Source organism: Heteronotia binoei, chromosome 14 (genome assembly GCF_032191835.1).
Source record: "Heteronotia binoei isolate CCM8104 ecotype False Entrance Well chromosome 14, APGP_CSIRO_Hbin_v1, whole genome shotgun sequence".
NCBI classification, from domain to species: Eukaryota; Metazoa; Chordata; class Lepidosauria; order Squamata; family Gekkonidae; genus Heteronotia; species Heteronotia binoei.
Window position 1 is genome coordinate 32,864,808 of NC_083236.1, and position 22,291 is coordinate 32,887,098.

Consider the following 22,291-nt stretch of genomic DNA (forward strand, 5'->3'; position numbering starts at 1 on the left):
GACTGCAGCTTCTACATTAATTCCTCTATGAAGGGTCCTTCCGTTCTGTCGAATAATTATAACAGAAGGATCAGTAGCAATAGCAGCTTCAAGAGACTGATCTGAGAGCCCAAGTGGAATATGCTCTTGAACAAAAACAACACAGATTGGGATGGCATCACTTCTGGACCCAAATTCCCAACGGCATAGCACCAGGCTTGAAAGTAACAACAAAAAGACATCAGACTCTGAAGTTCTATTTACGTGACTTCTGTAATGTTCCCGTGGACTTCAGCAGCCAACTTCAGAAGGCCAAGGAGACTCTCGTTCTTCACCCACAGCTCTTCTATGCTGTGATGAAAGCACAAACAGTCGTTGTTTGACTTTAAAACATTTTTTCCAAATGTGAAGCTTCAATCGTATTTTTTCTCCTGAAAACACACTCTGATGCTAACGTAAAATAAATAATAAATAAAACCAACACACACTGCAACAGATTTTCAACTTCCCTTTCAAGTTCTGATCGGCATTAGCGACTGGCAGCAACGAGAGACTAACTCATGTTAACACTGTTCTCTTTTTTCGGTGCTGCATACAGCATTCAGTACCAGCTTGCTAACCACAAATGCCTTTGGAATGAAAGCTATGTCTCATTTTCATATATCATTATATAGCAGCAAGAGAAATGCTGTAGATAAATTTTTATGATAAATTAAAATCAAGTCTTTTGTCTTTTTCCTACAAATTTATATTTTACAATGTAATCATAATATCTCAGCATTGTAACCAATCTAATATATATAACAAATGAACCCAAACAATCCAATCATAGGACAAAAGCCTACAGATAACAAGTCCAGGGTACCCACATGCAATTCACCAAAGGGTGATTAACATATGGAATTCATTGCCACAGGAGGTGGTGGCAGCTACATGCATAGATGGCTTAAAGAGTGGATTGGATAAACATATAGAGCAGAAGTCCATCAGTGGCTATTAGCCACAGGCAGGGCTTTTTTAATAGCAGGAACTCCTTTACATATTAGACCACACCCCCATGATGTAGCCAATCCTTCAAGAGCTTACAGTAGGCCCTATAATAAGAGCTCGGTAAGCTCTTGGAGCATTGGCTACATCAGGGGTGTGTGGTGCAATATGCAAAGGAGTTCCTGCTACAAAAAAGCCCTAGCCACAGGGTATAAATGGAACTCTCTGTCTGGGGCAGGAATGCTCTGTATTTCTGGTGCTTGGGGGGCAACAGTGGGAAAGGTTCTTGTGTCCTGGCCCCACTAGTGGATCGCCTGATGGCACCTGCTTTTTTTTGGGGGGGGGGCACTGTGTGACAGAGTATTGGACTGGATGGGCCTTTGGTCTGATCCAAATAGTGAAGATGCTTTTAACAGATTAAAAGAATAACAGGCTTGGTTTATGGCTATCATCTGCTTGGATTCAACTGCAAGTGGGGGAGGCAGCACTATTTCACATGCTGGTTTGCTACCCACCCTCTATATATCCACCTGATATTTCTGGTTTCATTTCATTGACCGATGAAGTGTGCACACACACTAACAGCTCACACCTTGAATAAAAGTTTGTTGGTCTTCAAGGTGCCACTGGACTCTTACTTTGCTCTATTGCTTCAAACTAACATGGCTGCGACTTGGATAAGAGAACAGCCAGAATCCTTACCCCATCCTTAGCACACCTGTAGGTTTCCTTGGGGCCTTAAACAGAGCCTCTGCATCTCTGAGTGTCAGGCCATTATTAACTGACCTAGGAAGGAGAAGGAGAAAGGATTTTTGTTTAGATGCTCCCTAAGTGGTCAGAGCAGAGCTTCATGTCAGTCAAAGCAAGTGTCCACTATCTGAATAGCCCTCAATAATCAGGCCTCTTGCTGAGATTCAGAAAAGGTTTATCGATAGAGAGAGTCATACCTATTGTAATGTGTCTATCAGATCTGTCTATACCTGGGAGATCCAGATCTATATACCCTCTCCTAGGCCATTACCAGCCTGTTAAGTGGTCAGAGCAAAAAGCTTGTGCAAAGTAACAGTAACAGTTTCTCACCCAGCCCCCCATTGCATGCTACCAGGTGCCAAGAGAGTCTCTGCTAGGAGATATCATGTCCTTGAATTCCAGACATGAACCTCCCTGCCAGGGTAGAGAAAGTACTTCATGTGTTACAAGCAAAAGAGAAAGCAAGCAGGCAAAAGCAGCACAGCACATACTCCCCCAACATTTCCATCAAAGGTACAGCAAACAAACGACCCAAGGGCAGGGGTGGCCAGATTTGCTTAACATAAGAGCCACATGCAGTAAACATCAGATGTCTGAGAGCCGCAGGACAGGCAGATAGGCAGGCATGTAGATAGGGGATGGGGGGGGGGGGACATAGAAAGAAAGCAACTTTCACTTTAAATGCATTATCCAAGCCACCAACTGGCTTGGCTTGGAGAAGTGATTTAAAGAGAGAAATGTTTTCTCCCAGATGGCTGATGGGGCGGTGGGGGCTTCAAGAGCCACGCAATATGTGTGAAAGAATCACATGTGGCTCCCGAGCCACAGTTTGGCCACCCCTGCCCTAGGGTCTCCAGCAAACACATGGCAAAGCCCCTTGACACTGAGCCACTATCCTACTCACGTAAAATCAGTCAAGGAGAAGCACTTTCCTAGCACGGTTGCCAGCTGTTCTGGTTGGAAGCTGCATTGCTTTAGCCTGAAAAAATACAGGAAATAAGCTGGTGGGTGGATCTTTCTAGGGAGATCAAGCAGCTGTAAGGAATAGCTGATAACCACCCATCTTTGCAAGGTTCCCTTTGCAGGTGCTATCCATGCACTGCTGCAGGCAACAGCCATGAGTCAAGGACTCCGGTTTACTCCAAGATCTACCAAACTACATACCATGGGAGAGATCTGTGGCTGGATATACTGAAATTTGTTTAAATGTTAAAAACAATCTTGGGTACCTATGTTTCCTCCCTCCCCCACTAGGGCCAATAGCAATCAAGGCAGAGATATCTACTGGGAAAATAGTGCAGAGAAAAGGAGTTCACACACAGCACCATGACATCAAGCAGTGTCTGGAGATCAAATCACAGGCTTCTCATCATTCGTTGCTTGCGTTTCAATCTTTCTCTCTAAGCCATGGCTCAGAGATAGATCATCTGCTTCATGGGCACAAGGTTTTAGGTCCAATCCCTGACATCTTCAGTTAAAAGGATCAGGTAGCAGAGGGCTAGCACTCCTAGCATGTATTGTTTAGACTTCTAGGCTGCCCTTCCCTGCAGGCAGGGCTCAGGGTGGCTTGCAACAAGATAAAACACATTAAGACTGCAAGAAGTCTATATCGATTGCATTAAGTAACATTAAAATACACTAAAATTCTAATATAAAAACAATTCAGATGCTGAGTAAAAAAGGTAAATACCCCAGCTTCTGCAGGTAGATAAGGGGGGGGAACTAGAGAGCGCCAGATTATATATTGTCCCGCCACTGTCATCAACCAAAAGCCTGGTGGAACATCGCTGCCTGGCAGGCGCTACAGAAGAAGGATAGCAAATTTTGTAGGGCATGGATGTTCTCTGGCAGAGAATTCCAACAGGCAGGGACCAAGGATGAAAAGGCTCTGGCCCTGGTTGCGGACAGCTGGATATTTCTCAAGTTGGGAACCACCAGGAGATTTTTTGTACCTGAGTGAAGTGCTGTACTGGGGGCATATTAAGAGAGGCAGTCCCAGAGGTATATGGGGACGGTGAATGTCCTTAAAGGTTAATACCAGCACCTTGAACTTGATCTGGTGCTCCACTGGAAGCCATTGGGGAGGGGTACAGTAGCTCAGTAGTAGAGCATCTGCTTGGTAAGCAGAAGGTCCCAGGTTCAATCCCTGGCATCTCCAACTAAAAAGGGTCCAGGCAAGTAGGCATGAAAAACCTCAGCTTGAGACCCTGGAGAGCCACTGCCAGTCAGAGTAGACAATACTGACTTTGATGGACCAAGGGTCTGATTCAGTATAAGGCAGTTTCCTATGTTCTTATGTTCAAGCCAGTGCAGCTTCCACAGCACAGGCTATAAGTGTGCCATCCTAGGGATTCCTGTCAGAACCTGCACAACTGCATTCTGGACCAGTTGGAGCTTCCGGGTCAACTCCAAGGGAAGGTCCATGTACAGCGAGTTACAGTAGTCTATTCTGGAAATGACCATTGTGTGGATTACCGTGGCTAGGTCAGAGTGAGCCAGTTGTCAGAAGTGGTGGAAATGAAAAAATGCCAGCCCAGCAACTTTCACAATCTGGGCCTCCAATAATAGGGAAGCATCCAGAGTCGCACCCAGGCCCTTGACAGAGGCACCAGTACCAAAGGCACCCTGTCAAGAGCCCAGGAGTTGACAACATGACCATGGCCCACTCCCACCCAGACAGAGAACCTCTGTCTTATTTGGGTTCAGCTTCAACCAACTCAGCCATCCAGCCGCAGCCGCCAAACTCTCAGCCAAATTCATGGGGATAGTGTTGGGCTGGCCACCCATCAAGAGAAACAGCTGGGTGTCATCAGCATACACCACAGCCTGAAACTCCATGCCAAGAGGAGTGCCCCTTGTGGGACCCCCCACATTTCTCCCTGACTGGGGAGAAATGAGGCAAGACTACCTCACAGATTCCAGTGTTGGTGAGGTGGTGAGTCACGAGATTGTGATTGACTATGTCCAACACCACTGTAAGATCAAGAAGTATCAGCAGTGCTGACCCACCTTGGTCCAGTTGCCTATGGAAATTGTCTGTGAAAGCAACTAACACCATCTCCATCCCGTGGCCAGGCCAAAGCCAGGCTGGAATGGATCCAATGCCGATGTGTCATTCAGAAATTACTGGAGCTGCTCGGCCACTGCTCTCTCAATTACCTTGCCCAGAAACCAAAGGTTCGAGACTGGGCATGAATTGGATAGATACATAGGATCTAATGTTGGTCTTTTACAGTTAAACAACCACTTTTTAAGAGTGGAATCTACAGTCTGTCCGTGTTGAAAGGTTCTGCCTTAGTGCCCACATCTTCCACTGTCTTCAGTTAGGTACCACAGAGATGGCTTACTGCATTTGTGCCCTCCCCAGGATCTGGCAATCTATTGACAAACCAGTTCCCCTCCCCTGGAGCCATTTTAGTGTGTTTGAGTGGGGTTGATCATGATTATGGAGAACAAGCTTCCATATTTCAAAACAGTAAGGAATTTATTACAAAAGGAAACATCCACACACACAATCTGTATAGCAATGGATTGAGTAAGATGACAAAGTAAAGGCGCATACATGGGATTATCTGTTCCTTCACTATATGTACGCTGACTGTTGTTCTAGAGTAGACTACTGACACTTAAAGTTATGGCATTGTAATCGCTCATCTCATCCACTCCCTTGAGTCTTTGTTTGGGTTGCCTGCCCCTTTGTTAGCCCCACATGATTCAAGAGGGAATCAGCCAAAGTGGATTACCAACAAGTTCCTCCCCAGATTGTTTCTTTTTCCCCTTGTGCCCTGGGAATTATCTCCTCTCTTTGCCCATCCACCCCCCAACAGGTCTGACCTTCCATTCTCATTATCCCCAGGAAGAGATATAATCTAGCATTTGGCTTTCCCACTTCTCTGTCCCTCTCCTAGGTGTCACACTCCTGCCAGGGTATGAGAGGGCACCTTGACTGTACTGTGCTGGCTAGCAGCATTTACATAACCAGACCCTAAGTACTGGATACCTGTGAGAGCCATCGACTAGTTGGATGACTCCAGAGATTCATTAACCTCTCTCCTGTTTCTTGCCCTTTTTACTGAAAGAGAAACTTCCTGGAATGTGGAGGGTTTGCCATCTCCAAACTCCACTTTTTAGCTCAATTGGACCATAACCTTACGTTCCATTGGGAAAAGGTGATGTCAGAGTAGTGGTTCATGCAGAGACATACTTGGCAGTCACCTCCTCTGAATGGGTGCTTTGTATTCATAGACGCCTTTAATTATTATAACTGAAGTATCTCTTATTGCAAACTAGATACCACTGGACTCAAACTTTGTTCTGCAAGCTAGCAGTTCAGTCATGGCATACACTCGTGCACCATGGTGTAATACCTTACCTGAGGGTCTTTTGAAGATTATTTTCTCTCACTAAGGTGATTGTCAAGGTTTCCTCAGAGCACAAACTATAATTAAAGAACAGGCAGATTTAGAGGGAATAACCATGTCTGTGAAAGGCATTTTAGTCCATGACTATGTTTTCGGAATGAATATCTGTCACATTCTTTTCCTGCCCTTCCTTCAGCAATCTCAGACTCATGTACCTCATTCTCCCCACCTCGACTTTTATTCCTGTCCAGTAGTGAGCTTCATGGCTGAGTGGGAATTTGATCAAGTGTTCAGTATCCTCAGTCCTAGTTCAACATATTAAACACCGTACCATACAGCCTGTCAACCGATGCACCCTCTAAGCTGTAGAGTCTTGTGAGCAAAAATTCAACTTCATGAGCTACTGCATTAATGTTGTGAGCAAGTGGTTTGACTACTGCATAAATTAGTTTGCTCTGGGAAGAATGCCATCCATCCTGAGCTAAGGCAAAAATGTGTGAGCTGCAGGCTAAAAAAACTGAGCTAGCTCACACTAACTCAGCTTAGAGGAAACACTGCTCTTAACCCATTTCTTTAGCAATGGAGGGCTGATCTACATATTACAACGTCCTTGTGTTCATTGGTAAAATAAGACTAGGACTTTGCATCGGATATAAGATGGGAGTTTTCTGCTTCACTCCCAACACAGGCTCTTTTTCTGTTTGGGAGTTTGGGACCAAAGCAGAGAGGCAGAAGCAACTTAAGCATCTCCCCACCCCTGCTGTTTTCCCATCTGCAAACTACCCTCCCTCGTTACAATCACCTCACTTAGATGGCTACATGTAAGTGTCACAAGGGAGCCATTAGCCATTCCATGGGGCACCCTGCAAATACAAAAATAGCATGGGGGAGAAGCTAAAGCCACTTCTTTCTGCTTGCTTCGGTTACAAGAAGAAAAGAGCCGAGGTGTGTGCAGAAGGCACAGAACTCCCATTGCATATCTGATGCAAAGTCCTTGCCTTGCTCCTTAATGAACATGAGGACTTCATAATGTATAGACGGACCCTAGTCTTTTTCAGATGTTATTTTTTGGGGTAGGTATCCATGTAAGTGGTAGAGCATCTGCTTGGTAAGCAGAAGGTCCCAGGTTCAATCCCTGTGATCTCCAAAAAGGGTCCAGGCAAGTAGGCATGAAAATCCTCAGCTTGAGACCCTGGAGAGCCGCTGCCAGTCTGAGTAGACAATACTGACTTTGATGGACCAAGGGTCTGATTCAGTATAAGACAGCTTCATATGTTCATATGATTCTCCCAATACACAAGGTCATTATTTTACCTGAAAAGGGCACCTTGCGCATTTTCACCTTTAGTACATGGTTTCATGCAGTATGTACTAAAGCCGAAAATTTGAATCATGCCTTATTCAGAGATGTTGCATGTCAGGATTGCAGGAGGCATGTGCCTCTGGTACAGAGGCATGTGCCTCTGGTACAGAACTCTCAAAACTTTACATGTGAAATAGGCTGAAGTATCCCATATAATCCAGACAATGCCACGGACTATACTACAATGAACAATTCCAAGACATCTGTTCTGGTTCTGTATTATAGGATCCCTGACTGAGCCTCCATCTCTTCACTTGGAACTTTCAAAGAAACCATACTTTCAGAAATACCAGTGCTTTGGTGATTCTGAAATATGGAAATGGAACATTTTGTTCCCTCCAAGTGTGCAATTTGGATATTTCAGCATCTTCTTCAATAATCTTGCTCTCTCTCCCGTTGCTAGGATCATGTAATTGCTCTAGCGCTTACATCTCTTTCCCCCCATTGCTCTCCACAACTATAGGATCATTTCTTAGACACAGGGGGTTTTCACACAAGGGCTTAAATTGCCCTTGAACTTCTCTCAAGTTATTTATGATAACGTCAGATCAGTGTTAATGCAGAAGAGAAGAGAGATTTGAAATGTAAATGTGTATTCTGGACAGTGTGGGTTTTTAAATTTACACTATAAAGTTCAGCAGATGCTTTAAGACTCATATTGGCAAAAATGCACTGTTTCTGATTTAATCTGATTGTCAAAAGGGTTCAGTAAACAATCCTCAAAATATGTACAACTAAAGATAAAGCTAAAAATAAAATTTAATCATCCACTAATTAAAATAAAATAATGACCAGTAGGCCACACAAAATGGGAAAAAATTGCTCTACCCTTTAATAATATAAAAACCCTTTAACAATATGGCAGATAAAATAATTTATACAGAGCAATCACCAAGTGATGTGAGTTCAGAGAGTTCACATTTTGGGTACTGCCTTCCTCAGTGGTGCAATAAATATTGTCAGGCTGAAAACTTCTGATGAATACAGCAGCCATCAGACAGTTACTGTATACAAGTGTATCCAGGGCTTTTTTTGTAGAAAAAGTTCAGCAGGAATGTTTTTGCATATTAGGCCACACCCCCTGATGCTAAGCCAGCCGGAACTGCATTCCTGCTAAAAAAAAATACCTGAGTATATCCACAAATATCTCATAAATTAGAAAACTTCCACACGTTTAGTAGACATTGTAGACTTGTAAATGAGTTAGAGCTCTCACCTGGATGACCCAGGACAGCTCAATCCCATCAGAAGCTAAGCAGGGTCAGTCCTAGTTAGTATTTGGATGGGAGACTAAACTACCAAGGAAGTCCAGGGTTGCTATGCGGTGGCATAGCAAACCATCTCTAAACACCTCGTGCTTTGAAAACCCTATAGGGTCACAAGTTGGGTGCAATTTGACAGCACTTTCCACTACCAATGGGTCTGGAAGCAGGACTGGATCTACATGTTTTTTGAGGGGGGGCAAAAATAAAAAATGGTGTCCCCTTATGGACCATTCTATCTTATGGTCCCATAGAATACAATGAACTCCATACCCAATTTGGTACCCCCCCCCCCCACCGTCGGTGCCCTGGGCAAGCATCCCCCTCTGCCCCCCCATAGATCTGGCCCTGGCTGGAAGTGAGAAGAATTCTTATAGTCTACATTTATAGCAAGGTTTCTTTGAAGCCCTATCACTATATATAAAACAGGAAGGAAGGAAGGAAGGAAGGAAGGAAGGAAGGAAGGAAGGAAGGAAGGAAGGAAGGAAGGAAGGAAGGAAGGAAGGAAGGAAGGAAGGAAGGAAGGAAGGAAGGAAGGAAGGAAGGAAGGAAGGCAAACAGATGGGAGGAGGAGGAAGAGGAGAGAACTTGTGGCTGACTCGAGGTCACATCAGCAGGTGCATGTAGAGGAGTGGGGAATCAAACCCAGTTCTCCCAGATAAGAGTCTGCACACTTAACCACTACACCAAACTGGAGGGAAGAAGAGGTGGAAGAAAGCAACTTTAAATGCACTCTCCAAGCCACAAGATGGCTTGGCAAAGTGATTTACAGAGAGATGTGCCTTCTCCAAGTCAGCTGACAGGGCAGTGGGGGCTTCAAGAGCCACACAATATGTGTGAAAGAGCTCCATGTGACTCTCAAGCTGCAGTTTGGCCACCCCTGATATATAATTTGTAGGCACAAATCTGTAGGCACATAACCGGAAAAACAGATGGGATAATATTTGTATAAGCATCAACCAGTACTCAAGACCAACTGGAAATAGTTTCCATTTTTTATCTGGCTATGTGCCTGCATCTCATATACAGTGACAGGACTTCAAAGAAGTCTTGTAATAAATGCAGACTGTTAGAATCTTCCCCACATCCAACTCAATTGCAAGTTTACAGTATTTACCAAACATGAGGAAATTTTCTCATATATGAGATATTTGAGGATACATTTGTAAATGGCTGTTTGGGACAGAGCAATGAAAAGGGTGTCAGCAACCACAGGGACTCAGGAGTGCTCCCAGATCCTAGTAGCTCTGGATGTAACAAGCAGCACTAGGCTGTACTTTGTTTATTTGGAGCAATAAAATACCTTTAACCAGCCCTGTATACTATCTCACTATCCTATCCAGGGCCTTCAAAGAAAATTACAATAATTATTTTTTTAAAATAGGAAAAGAGGTTAATTTGCAATTCTTAAAGGAACCCCCAGAAATAACCTAATCCAAAGATGGTATCCATAGAATCCACTGATGGGTTTCCTGGCACCCATTTGCTTTATTGCCAAAGCATCCCTTCTCCAAAGCAACAAACCAGTGTTGGCTTTCCTCCAGCAGATTGAAGGAAGCTACCCTCAACCCTCTCATTTAAAGCTCACTCAGGCAAAGTTTTCCCTGCAAATCCCACTTCTCCACATCCAAACCAGCTCTAAGCATGATATATCAAGTGGAAGGGGTGGGGGAATGATAAGTAACATGCAGTAATACCTTATGTGAACTTCAGTAACATTTGGACAGGTGGCTAAGGCATTAACGAGATAGAGGACTCCATCTTGAGAGATTCCATTGTGACTCATTCTACAAAAAAGCACACAACAGAGTCACCCCTGTGCTGCATATAAAATGACAGAATCTCATACAGCAATCTCCACAAATTGGATGTTCACAGGACATGTATCCTGGAAGAGACACAGTGCAGACAAAGGGCCAAATTACATGTTACTTTCTAGGGCTGTGATTGGTTAACCCAAAGTGCTTTTAACCTTATCCCACCCTCCCAGGAATATGAGAGGGGATTCAGAATGGGAGAAAGAAAAACCTGAGCTCTTCCCTCAACTCTGTGCCATTTTCCTGACCAACACCCTTTCTTGGACAGTTTTTATTCCCTACTGAGGCTAACTGCAATGTAAAAGGGGGGCAATTTTCAGGGCTTTTTTGTAGCAGGAACTCCTTTGCATATTAGGCTACACACCCCTGATGTAGAAATCCTCCAAGAGATTACAGGGCTCTTAGTACAGGGCCTACAGTAAGCTCCAGGATGACTGGCTACATCAGGGGTGTGGCCTAATGTGCAAAGGAGTTCCTTCTACAAAAAAAGCCCTGGCAGTTTTGACTGGACAAATAACACGGAAAGGTCATGAGAGAGAAAGAGTTCAACCCCATTTGTAAACAGCCATGGCTCCAATCAAAATCAGGTCCCATGCAACTGCTTTTTAAGGAAACAAACAACAGAGGATCTGAACATAGATTTTCAATGAGACATAGTTTGGCTGAAAGTCTAGCGCTTTCCCCCAAGTTGTTTTCAAAAATTTTTTAAAAGGGCTTTCTGTTGATTTAAAGCACTTTCAAAATTGAAGGACTGTTGGAGAGCTATCTTTGTTTATCAGTAGCTGTAGTCATAGAGATCGCAGCCAGTAAGGACACCAGTCACAGCCTAGCTATAAATATGGCATAGAAGTGGGTATGAGACATGTACATCCCAAATCCCATGAGCTGGCCAACTGCTTGTGATGCTGCATCCCCTTACTTTATGAGACAGGAAGTGTGAATCCCAGGTAAATGTTCTAAGAGACACCTCAATCCATCATTGCCAAGACAGTTCCTGGACAGACTGCAAAGAAATATAACATACAAAGTGTGACTAGATATATACAGAATGCAACAAAATATTTGACTTAATGTATTTAAAGGCAAGTCAAAATCAAAGTTGTTAGCTCACCAATGCCTAAAAATATGCCCTATGCTTATTTTTAATGCTGTGTTTTTACGCTGTAGTTTTTATGGCTTTTTTATTGTACATGTGTCACCTTAAGCAGGTCTCTGAAGAAGATGGGAAAAGGATAGGAGACAGACAGACAGATAGATAGATAGACGGACGGAGAGACGGACGATTCAGCCCAGCATGGTCCAACTTGTTGTACACAACAGGAATAAATTTATGGTTTCAGGAGCGAAAATCAGGCTTGTCTGTGGTCTGAATTAGGGCAAAGCAGAGCCAAGTATATGCTGAGATATTCACACCATTCTATGCAAAAGGTCACAGATAAAAATATCATGCAACAAACATACAAAACCAATCACAGTACAAGATACTGTGGGTGTTTTTTGTTAACTCATCTGCCAAATGATGCAAGCTTCTTTTAAAAAAAAAAAACTTTGTTTGGTTTAAGAAATAAAACAAAATAAATGGAAACTACCTGCAATTTAACATTAATTTTTTAGGTCTTACCATATCTCTTGGTGAAAAACCATTTTAGATCTAATTAAAGATAACAGTTGACTTAGATATTCCTTATAATAAAAAAAACATTCTACTGAAGTTACTCAAAAATCAGGTGAGGAATGAATGCTATGTTCATTAGCAGCAGTAAAATTAAATATAACCTTTAACTGGAGAAAAACAGCTATTTGCAGAATTTCTGTTAAGGGAATGAAATATGGTGGCATTTATGGTGAAATCAATGTATAACACAGGAGCTCCTGCAGAAAACAGATTGCTAATTTTCACTTCTTCAGTGGGGGAAGTCACCCACACTGGTTAGGTCATGTCTCCACTCACTCCAGACAGGGCTATGCAGATTTCTGTATATCTTCCAGGACAGAGCATGGCTGATCTTCCAGATATAAGATAGCCCAGCTCCAGAACACATATTATCCAACTCAGTAATTAACATCAATATCTTCATTGGGCCCGTAGCTAACCAGGGGCCCATGGGGTCTGGCCCCCTGAAAGTTTTGTGGGGACCTCTCACCCTCATCGCAGGGCTGCCCCTCTGCCAGTTTAAATAGTGTGGGAGAGGTGCCCAAGAGCAGCCATTGCCCATTCCGCACCAATCAGCTGATCCATGGACTATTTGAATCATGTGGTGGGGGGGGTGACAGCTGTTCCTTAATGCCCCTTCCACATGGAACAATTTAAATCACACAGGAAGGGGGAGCGAGAGGAGAGGCCTCCAGCCTCTCCAGCTACCTGCTCTCACCCCCGTGGCCCCTCCTCCCATGACCCCCTGCAGCTCCTAGCTATAAAGCTGATCTTTATAAACTAAAAATTCCATCAATAACTCACCAACATATATTTAAAACTTCTGTGGTGGCAAACTTGAATGACTTCACCTTCACTGAAGGGAAGAAACCTTCAATGTTTGGTTCTCCTTCAGTGGGTTTTCTAGGCAACAGATAAGCAGTAGTGGTTTGACTTCCTCTGCACAGCAGCCCCAGTCTTCCTTAGCAGCTTCCCATTCAAGTACTGACCCTGCTTAGCTACCTAGCTAGGGTTGCCAAGTCCAATTCAAGAAATATCTGGGGACTTTGGGGGTGGAGCCAGGGGACTTTGGGGGGTGGAGCCAGGAGACATCAGGGCGGAGCCAGGAACAAGGGTGTGACAAGCATAATTGAACTCCAAGGGAGTTCTGGCCATCACATTTAAAGGGACAGCACACCTTTTTAAATGTCTTCCTTCCATTGGAAATAATGAAGGATAGGGGCACCTTCTTTTGGGGCTCATAGAATTGGACCCCATGATCCAATGGTTTTGAAACTTAGGGGATACTTTGGGGAGAGTCACTAGATACTATACTGAAAATCTGGTGCCTCTACTTCAAAAACCAGCACCCCCGAAGCCCCCGAAACCTCCAGATCAATTCCCCATTATACCCTATGAGAATCGATCTCCACATAGAGAATAATGAAGTGCTCAGCAGACTCCCCCCCCCCCCATTTCTGGCAACACTGAAGGAGGATTGGCCTCTCTACTCACAAGTTGCTGCCAACTTCTTCAAAATAACACAGACACCCCATCCCAAGAGGAAGCCTTTCAATCAGCGACTGAAGCCTCCGGAGGTAGAAACGCACATGGTCCTCTGGGGGTGGAGCTCCCCCCCCCCTCCACCGGCCAGACTCCCCGAGGAGACGCCTGTGGCAGCCGGAGAAGACACAAGGACTACGAGTCCCAGCATGCACCTCATGAAGGGAGGGTGGACTGGAGCAAATAGCAGGCCGGAGGTGGGCGGGTCTTTGTGACCCGGAGGAAGGGAGAAGCCTGAAGCCTGCGAGGGAGGGAGGCAGCCAGGGAAAGAGACACGGTGCCGTTTCCCCACCCCAACCCCCGCTTCCAGATTTTTTGAGAGCGGGGGAAGAGGCTGCTAATTCAGGGGTCCCCCGGCAGGGCGGGGGGGTTGGGAAGCCTATACCTAGCTCTGATAATGACAGGCTAGACTGGGCTATTATGGCTGCTACCCCAATATTCTCTTTTAGTGTGCATTTATGTAACTATACTGGAGTGTTTTTTTATATTTTATGATAAACAGAATAAAATCTATCACTTTTAACAAAGAAAGAATAATCCTGCGACATCATAGACTTAAACGATACTCAACCTGGTTTACATTATTCAGAATGTAGCAGTAGAGGTTTTACTTACTCCAGTTCTACAAGACAGCCACTCTTCTCAAGGATTACACACAGTTCTTTAATATCATCCTGGCCAATGCCACAGTCTATTAGCCTGTTGGAAGACAGATTAAGGTGAACAGAGAGAACAAGGCGCAAGCTTTTAAAACTAAGAAAAATGATGTTTTATCATTCATTTAATTTTATTTAAAATATTGTATCCCACCTTATGTCCTCAGACTTCGGGTGGCTCATATTTCTTTTTACCCTTCCTCCAAGGCACTCTGGGAAACTTATATGGATTTTGCTATTTTCCTAACAATAGTGGTCTGTACATTCACAGAAGATACATGGGAGTTTTCCCACCTTCATCTCTGTTCCTACAGCCCTCCTCAGCCCTGGAAAGATCATTCCAGTTGCACGATTCATGAGAAAGAACAGCTATGTGGGTTGGTGGGTGGAAACTATGGGGGACCAGGGGACATTATCATCACCCTCCCTTTTACAAAACTAAGGTATAATTTTAAAATTCTATAAATATGTCAAGTATTGCAATTCTATATTTTGAGTAAGTTATAAATGATGCATTGATGTTATTAAAGCAATAACATTCATATATGTCTGATAGGACAGTAAGTATTGTACATATTTCAATTTTTCCTCAATATCCATTTTGGGTGGGGGCTTTTGGTCCCCATTGCTTCAAAACTTCCAGAAATTTTACATCTCTGCTTGGCGTGGAATATATTTCATTCTCTATGTAGTTCTTCAGGCATCCTGCTTCCTTAAAGTTTGTTCCTTTGAAGGAACAAAAAACAAAACAAGGATTACTTGACTGCACATACCTGCAGTGTACTTCTCGACTTTCTTGCCCATCCACAAAATACAGGAAAGCATTTTCACTGGATCTAGAAACATGCAAAGACGACCTCAGTTTTAATACTTCAAGGGTGGAATGTTTTAGAACATGAGAAGAGGGCAGGCGGGGGCTATGCTGGATTTCTCTTGGATTGAGAGCCAGCATGGGGTAGTGGCAGGCTAGAATCTGGGAGATTAAGGTGGAAACTCCATTCTGCCACAGGAGTTGACTGGGTGACCCTGGGCCAGTCATAATTTCTCAGCCTAAACAGCCTCACAGAGGCTTTTAAAAAAGGATAAAATGGAAGAGGGGAGGATGAGGTTGTAAACCGTTTGGGGCATAAATATCTAAATAAATAAATAAAATGAGGCATAAATATCTAAATAAATAAGTATAATCTAGTTCAGGGGTGGCCAAACTGCAGCTCAGGAGTCACATGTGGCTCTTTCACACATATTGTGTGGCTCTTGAAGCCACCACCACCCCATCGGCCAGCTTGGAGAAGGCATTTCTCTCTTTAAATGACTTCTCCAAGTCAAGCCAGCTGGTGGCTTCTGGGATGCATTTAAAGATGCTTTCTTTCACCTCTCCCTCCTCCATCTATTTGCCTTCCTTCCTGCCTGCCTGCCTGCCCTCAAACATCTGACATTTAATTCTATGTGGCTCTTACGGTAAGCAAGTTTGGCCACTCCGGGTCTAGTTCTAGACTGGCCTTCAGCATCTTACCTGACTTCAACTTCACAGATTCGCTCACATAGGTTAAAGGAACTGGCCAGCAGGCAAACACAATGTCGTGAAACCATATTATTCCTGATGCTGCAGAAAAGGTACAAAAATCGTATATGAGGCTGACTCAGGCCACTAGTCCATCTAACCCAAGATGGCAGCAGCTCTCTTAGGATCTCAGGTAACAAATATACTCCCCAACACCTATGAGATTATTTAAATGGATGGATCATGAGACCTTCTCTGTGCAAAGCAGATGCTCTATTACTGATCCACAGATCTCTAGCCCCCTGTTCAAATGGTTGAGTTGAAAATCAGATGGATTTGAATAAAGCCAATTAAGAAATCAGAATGACTGAAAATATAGTAATTGTCAAAGGCCTTCCAGGGCTGAAGTCCAAGAACTGGCTCCATATCGAAGGAGAAACAAGAGGTTCCTGTAATAGATACTACCTCTGGAGTTATAAGACCTCAGAATGGGCTAGTGCTTTCCCAGATCCCAAGCATCCAGTATCTATGGAACAAGATCCGAGTCCAGTTGAGTCCTGAAGTCAAAGCTCCCTTCATCAGATCTTATCTGACAAAGGGTACTTTGACTTTCACAACCTTATGCCCTGGAAATCTTGTGGGTCTTTTACTGGACTTGAATCTTGCTCTTCTATGGCAGATCAGCACAGCTACTCACTTGGAGCTCTCTACAGAGGACCCCCTAAATCCAGAAGAACTTCCCCCTGAGCACAAGCCCATCAAGGAGTTCCCAGAATTCAATGGATCAGCTCTCCCTTGGTCACCCTCCTAATTGCCAAGAGCCTAGCAGGCAGAATGCCCATGAGGAAATGACCCTGCACAGGAAGAGTGCTCATCCGCCAGCCTGTTCTCAGACCACTGAGCAAGTCTCCTGATCCTTGCAAGGCTGAACAACTCCTTGCAAAGGAAAGGCAACAAGAAGAGCAGGGAGGCTTCCACTGATCATGATCTACTTTACCCAGTCTTGGGTCAGACTTCTCCTGGTTCACCTGCTTTGGTAGACCAGTTCTTGTTGACAAACCTTATACCTGACTTGAAAAGGCCAGTTCCTAAGAGTACACATAAACACATGAAGCTGTAGCATATTGAATCAGACCGTAAGTCTATTAAGACCGGCTGTTTGTGGACTCAGGCAGAGGTCTTTCACACCAGCTGCTATCTGATCCTTTTAACTACAGATGTCAGAGATTGGACCTGGGACCTTTTCCATGCCAAGGAGGATACTCTAGCACTGAGCCACAACCCCTCCCCAAACTTGGGTTGCAGCCTCAGCTACTTTCTCACCAAAGATTTCAGTAGCAACAACAACAACAAAAAGCCTTGTTCAATTTCATCTTCAATACACCAGGTGGGCACTCTGAGGCCTGACTTAAAATGTGACATAGGTATCACCCCAGAACCTCTACCGTATGACTTTGCTTGGGTTTAGGGACCCATTTAAACTCTGCAACAGGCCATACAAACCTTTCTGAGTCCCAAAGTTTATTTATTTATTTATTTATTTGGGATTTATATCCCGCCCTTCCCACGAATGGCTCAGTTAAGTGAACTGGAAGTTCTTTGGACTCAGGAAAAAGACTGGGGGTGGGGGGGAACAGGAGCTCCCTCCTTCACCACCCAAGCCCACTCATCATTAGCAAAATCAGCTTACAGGGGCATTCTTGGCATTGATGTGTGACTGTGCAAAGTGATGAATCCAGGGACAACTTGTAAATAAACATATTCTGTATTTAAGCCCTAACTCCAAAACTGTCATGCAATATGAATCAGCGATTGGGGACTAAGTGGGCTGGCCTGAGGCTGAGCTTGGTGAGTCATCTGGGAGTGTACAAGATCTGAACTTGGGAGTCCTTGCAGATCAGTACTCTTCACTCAAGAATCCAGCTCTTCACTCAGAATTTCATGTATTATCCTTTCTTCTCCTGTCTCTCCTCTCTCTGCTCTGTTCTCACAACTCTGTCCATCTCCTGCACCTCTGGACCTTGTTTTCGGCACCATCATCTTGCTAGGGCATGACTGACCACCAAGCCGGCCTTGAGGGATCCACTGGTGGCCTCAGTTTAGCCTTAAGAAAGCCGAGCTATTCATTTATTTGGTATTCTGCTCCTGTTCTCCCCAATAGCATGGGTACTTGCATTGTGTAGGAAATCTGCAAAATTTGAGCAGTGTTGGATCTAACTGCAAACAGAATAACACTAAGGTCACTAACTGCACAGGAGTCCCCCAGATTCAGGCTCTTTTGGGGAGCATTTTTTGTATTGTGTGTAAGTGTGTGTGTGCATGCCTGGAAGTCCTGGTGACTTCTGCCAACCCCTATTGGGGCATGGAGGACATTCATAAAAGTTGCTTGATATAGCCTGCTTCTGCCCCCCCAGTTCTGGTATTCCAAGGAGGTATCCCAACCAAATTCTTGCCAGAGTTGTCCCTGCTTAGTTTCTGAGATTTGCAAGATCAGGCTTGCCAGGGTTATCCAGGTCAGGGCCTTCAGATTCAAGCTGCTTCCAACTAGCAAATCTGAGAAAGAGGTGAATGATTCTCCATGTGAGTTATTCTTGTGGCATTCAAACCATTGGCCAAAGAGGCTGACTGACACCCAAACTTACCTCAAGAGCTTCAGACTCTGGAGATGGGGCAGAAACTTCAGTAGCTGTTCGATACTTTCATCATTTAGCGTGTTCCCAAAAAAGCTGCATAGCCAAGGTTGAAACACATCAGAAAGGCCTTTACTGTAATCATTGGGTGGTGGAAAGTGCCATCAAGTCACAGCTGACTTTTGGCAACCCCCTCATGGGGTATTAAAGGCAAGAGACAATCAGAGGTGGTCTGCCATTGCCTGCCTCTTCATAGCAACCCTGAACTTCCTTGGAGGTCTCCATCCAAGCACTAACCGGGCCAACCTCACTTAACTTCCAAGGTCTTACAAGATCAGGCTAGCCTGGATCATCCAAGTCACAGCCCATGTTCACTCTAAGCTGAGTTAGTGTGAGCTAGCTCATAGTTTTTTAGCCTCCTCATACATTAGCTCATACATTTTTGTCTTAGCTCAGGAAAACCGGCCCCAGACCAAACTAATTTATGCAATGACTCACAACTTTAATGCCAATAGCTCACAAAGTAGAATTTTTGCTCACAAAACTCCACAGCTTAGAGGGAGTATTAGTCACAGCCCAAAGTCATTTATGACATGAAACGTTCAGGAAATTTGACAAAATAATGGGAAGTGACACAGTGTACACAGTTGTGATTTGAGTTGGGGGCATCAAATCATCACTTCCACCAGCAGTGGACTAAGATCCTCTAGACCCACATGCAGTATTCCAGAGAGAAGACATTAAAAGTTTTGTTGGCTTTATTTATTTATTTAATCTTATTTAAAACATTTTTATGTCTCCTTTCCACCCAATCAGGTTCTGCAAGGTGGTGAACATAAAAATATTTAAACAATAAAAATACAGTTAAAATTATAAAATTCAATTAAAATGCATAAACACACAGCATTAGAAGGAGGACCAATACCATTATTGGGGGTATGCCAGATGAAATGAAAAGGTCTTCAACTTCACTCCGGCTGCAGCATTCTAGAAAATCTTCAAGGGCAGCCCCATGTAGAGTGCACTTCAGTAATTTAATCTAGATGTTACCAGGGCATGCACCACAGTGGCATTATATGTTTTGCCTGAATTTATAGCCAACACATGCATGAAAGTGGGTTGTTAGGAGCTTTGTGCTAAAACAATAGACATTCACACAGGAGTTGCAGTGCAAATTTGGGTCCTCACAGAATGGTGTTCATTCATTCACATATACAAAATGTATAGCACTTACTTGATCTCTGACAGCCCAGAGCACGTGTTCAAAATTCCGAAGAGTCTAACAACATCCTCTGGGGCCAACACACAATCCTTGAGACTGAAGAATAAACATTGTTCAGGACTCCCAAAGTCTGGATAGTTAATCAGAATCTCCTCCCCTTTTGGGTAGGATGATGGCTTTGTACATTTGCTTTCAGTTCTACCTTGAGAATACACGGGGCCAATTTCACATGACACGAAGTCCCACAAGGACTTTGTCCTAGATGCTCAGTGAGAATTCTGAGCCTTCCAGATGCTGTGGCCCAATTCTAACTGCAACTGTGGCATGTACGTAAAGCAGTGTCAGCCTTCCCTCCTGTGCTGCTTTCTTATCCTGAAATGGCCTCAGGTGGGAAACTGGTGGGCAATGATGGCTACTTGTAAATTTCCTACTAAGGCAAACAGCAGATCTCTGGGGACACATAAAAACATACAAAGAACCCTGCTGGATCAGACCCGTGGTTCATGTAGTGGGCCATCTTATCCAGTACCCTGTCTCACACAGTGACCAACCAGCTACTCCAGAGAGCCAATAACAGAGCTTAGAGGCAAAGGCCTTCCCCTGATGTTGCCTCCTGCCACTGGGATTCAGAGGTTTATTGCCTATTTCAGGCAGGAGCTGAAGCCACTTTCCCCTATGTGCCATGCACCCTCTCAATAGTAACCTACAGTCAAAACTAGTAAGCTTCTTGTTTACCAACCTAATAAATGTATCGTCTCATCTACCTTGTAAATTTGATCAGTTGAGATGAATCAGCTTGTCTTCAACATCTAAATGCCAACTCTTCCAACTCTGTTCGTCAGCTGCTATTTTTGTAAGGGCTGGAATACTCTTCAGTTTAAAAAGTCTCACATAAAATTTAAAGGTAGCCTTCCATATGATGGTGGAGATATTTAGAAGTCCAAGCTCCAGGTGCAAAACACTTGAGACCACACTAGGTGGCATAGATGCAATATTACAAAAGAATGATAGCTGGACCCTATCATATTTATCAGTGGGGCCTTGGAACCAGATTGGAGCACTGTAAATCAGGCTAGAGGCAAATAAAGCCTTATAAACTTCCAATAGGGCAGGAATATATTGAGCACCCTGAGGTAAAAAAAAAAAAAGGAGTTCCTCAGCTTCATCAATGAACTTTTAGCCTTAATGATGAGTGCCTGGATAGGAAAAACCTGACCAACCTACCACACACCCTCAGCATTTAGTTTTTGTAGCAAAGTTTAGCCTTGAATAAAGAAGGCATGATAACAGTGCCTTAAAGCAGGTTCCACGAACATTTCCCTCAGTGTGGAGTCACTATATCGAGGCACCACTCCCTGGAATTTGGCAGAAAGGCTTCCAAATCAGAGGATGAGATTTTTCAGGCAGACTTGAATCCAAATCCCACCATCTCCTACACTCTGCTGAAAAGCTGCTGAACTTACTGCTTTTTTTTAAAAGGTGTATTTCTTAAAAAGAAATAAGCAAATAAAGGGCATAATCTACCAAGAAAGTCTCTTCTTCGAAACGAAAGGGAGTTGTGCAACAGCACTGCTCATGCACCCTCACAGCACTGCCATTCATTTCCAGGACTTGTATAGGAGAGTTTCCTGGTGGATTGATGCCAGTTTTTAGAGATATCCTTCTGACTGGTCATATTGTCTCTGAAATTTTTTCCCCTGTGCTTTAAACAGGATAGAAGATTATTATTTCACAATAAAGCAGTTAAGAGCAAAAGTATCATAATCTGAATCACATTTTCATCTGCAATTCTTTTTGTTGTTATTATTTTTGTATCTGTGCGTGTGTCATGGCAACTTCTGGTGAATGACCCCTACTGGGGGCCTGGAGGATATTCAGAGAAGTAGCTGAATAAAGCCTGCCTCTGCCTCCCGACTTCTGGTATTCCAAGGAGGTCTCTCATCCAAGTACTTGCCGGAGTCATCTTTGCTTAGCTTCCAAGATCTGATAAGATTGGGCTTGCAAGGGCTATCCAGGTCAGGGTATCTGCAATTCTTTTGAGATTCTTTAGCTGAAACAAAAATGGATCCTTACCTAAAGCGGCGGGCATGTATCGAGTGTTGTGGACAAACCAGCAACTTGCTTTGATGTTCATCAGTCAGGTTGCACCTTTAGAGCAGGGGGAAAGATCCATTAGGTTAGTGAACCAGAAGATTTGGCTGTGTGAATGCTGTGATCTTGTGGGAGTGTGGGGAAAGCATGGAATGCTGCACCAGGGACCGAATCCAACTTCCAGATAATCACAATTTTGGTTGTTGTTTTTTAAGCTTCTAGCCCCTATGGCTGAAAGTGTGTGGGCAAGCCTGCTGAAATTGCCAACTTTTTGTGTAAGAAACACAAGGAGTTGTACTTTGAAAAAGAAATAAGGAAACAAAAGGCCCAATCATCTTGGAAATTCTCCTCCTTATTGACATGAATCTTGAGTGGCTGAACAAAATTTTAATGCTTTGAGGAGAGGAAATTTTCAGTGGACATTATAAGAGTTCTGGAAGAACTGGGAAAGGAAGGAGAAGACAGAAAGAAACAGA

General features: G+C 43.9%; 1 protein-coding gene across 1 annotated transcript in view; it reads right to left on the reverse strand.

Annotated features, from left to right (window-relative positions):
* The window catches only part of NLRC5 (NLR family CARD domain containing 5), a 92,528-nt gene that overhangs the window by 23,470 nt on the left and 46,767 nt on the right, over positions 1 to 22,291 (reverse strand). The window contains exons 20-31 of the mRNA XM_060254223.1: positions 21,798 to 21,872; positions 19,737 to 19,820; positions 18,515 to 18,598; positions 15,885 to 15,974; positions 15,145 to 15,207; positions 14,331 to 14,414; positions 11,439 to 11,522; positions 10,400 to 10,489; positions 6,089 to 6,154; positions 2,621 to 2,695; positions 1,669 to 1,752; positions 244 to 330 (exon numbers count right to left, since the gene is read on the reverse strand). Coding sequence (XP_060110206.1) covers positions 244 to 330; positions 1,669 to 1,752; positions 2,621 to 2,695; positions 6,089 to 6,154; positions 10,400 to 10,489; positions 11,439 to 11,522; positions 14,331 to 14,414; positions 15,145 to 15,207; positions 15,885 to 15,974; positions 18,515 to 18,598; positions 19,737 to 19,820; positions 21,798 to 21,872 — 966 coding nt within the window. The remainder of the gene's footprint in view (positions 1 to 243; positions 331 to 1,668; positions 1,753 to 2,620; positions 2,696 to 6,088; positions 6,155 to 10,399; positions 10,490 to 11,438; positions 11,523 to 14,330; positions 14,415 to 15,144; positions 15,208 to 15,884; positions 15,975 to 18,514; positions 18,599 to 19,736; positions 19,821 to 21,797; positions 21,873 to 22,291) is intronic.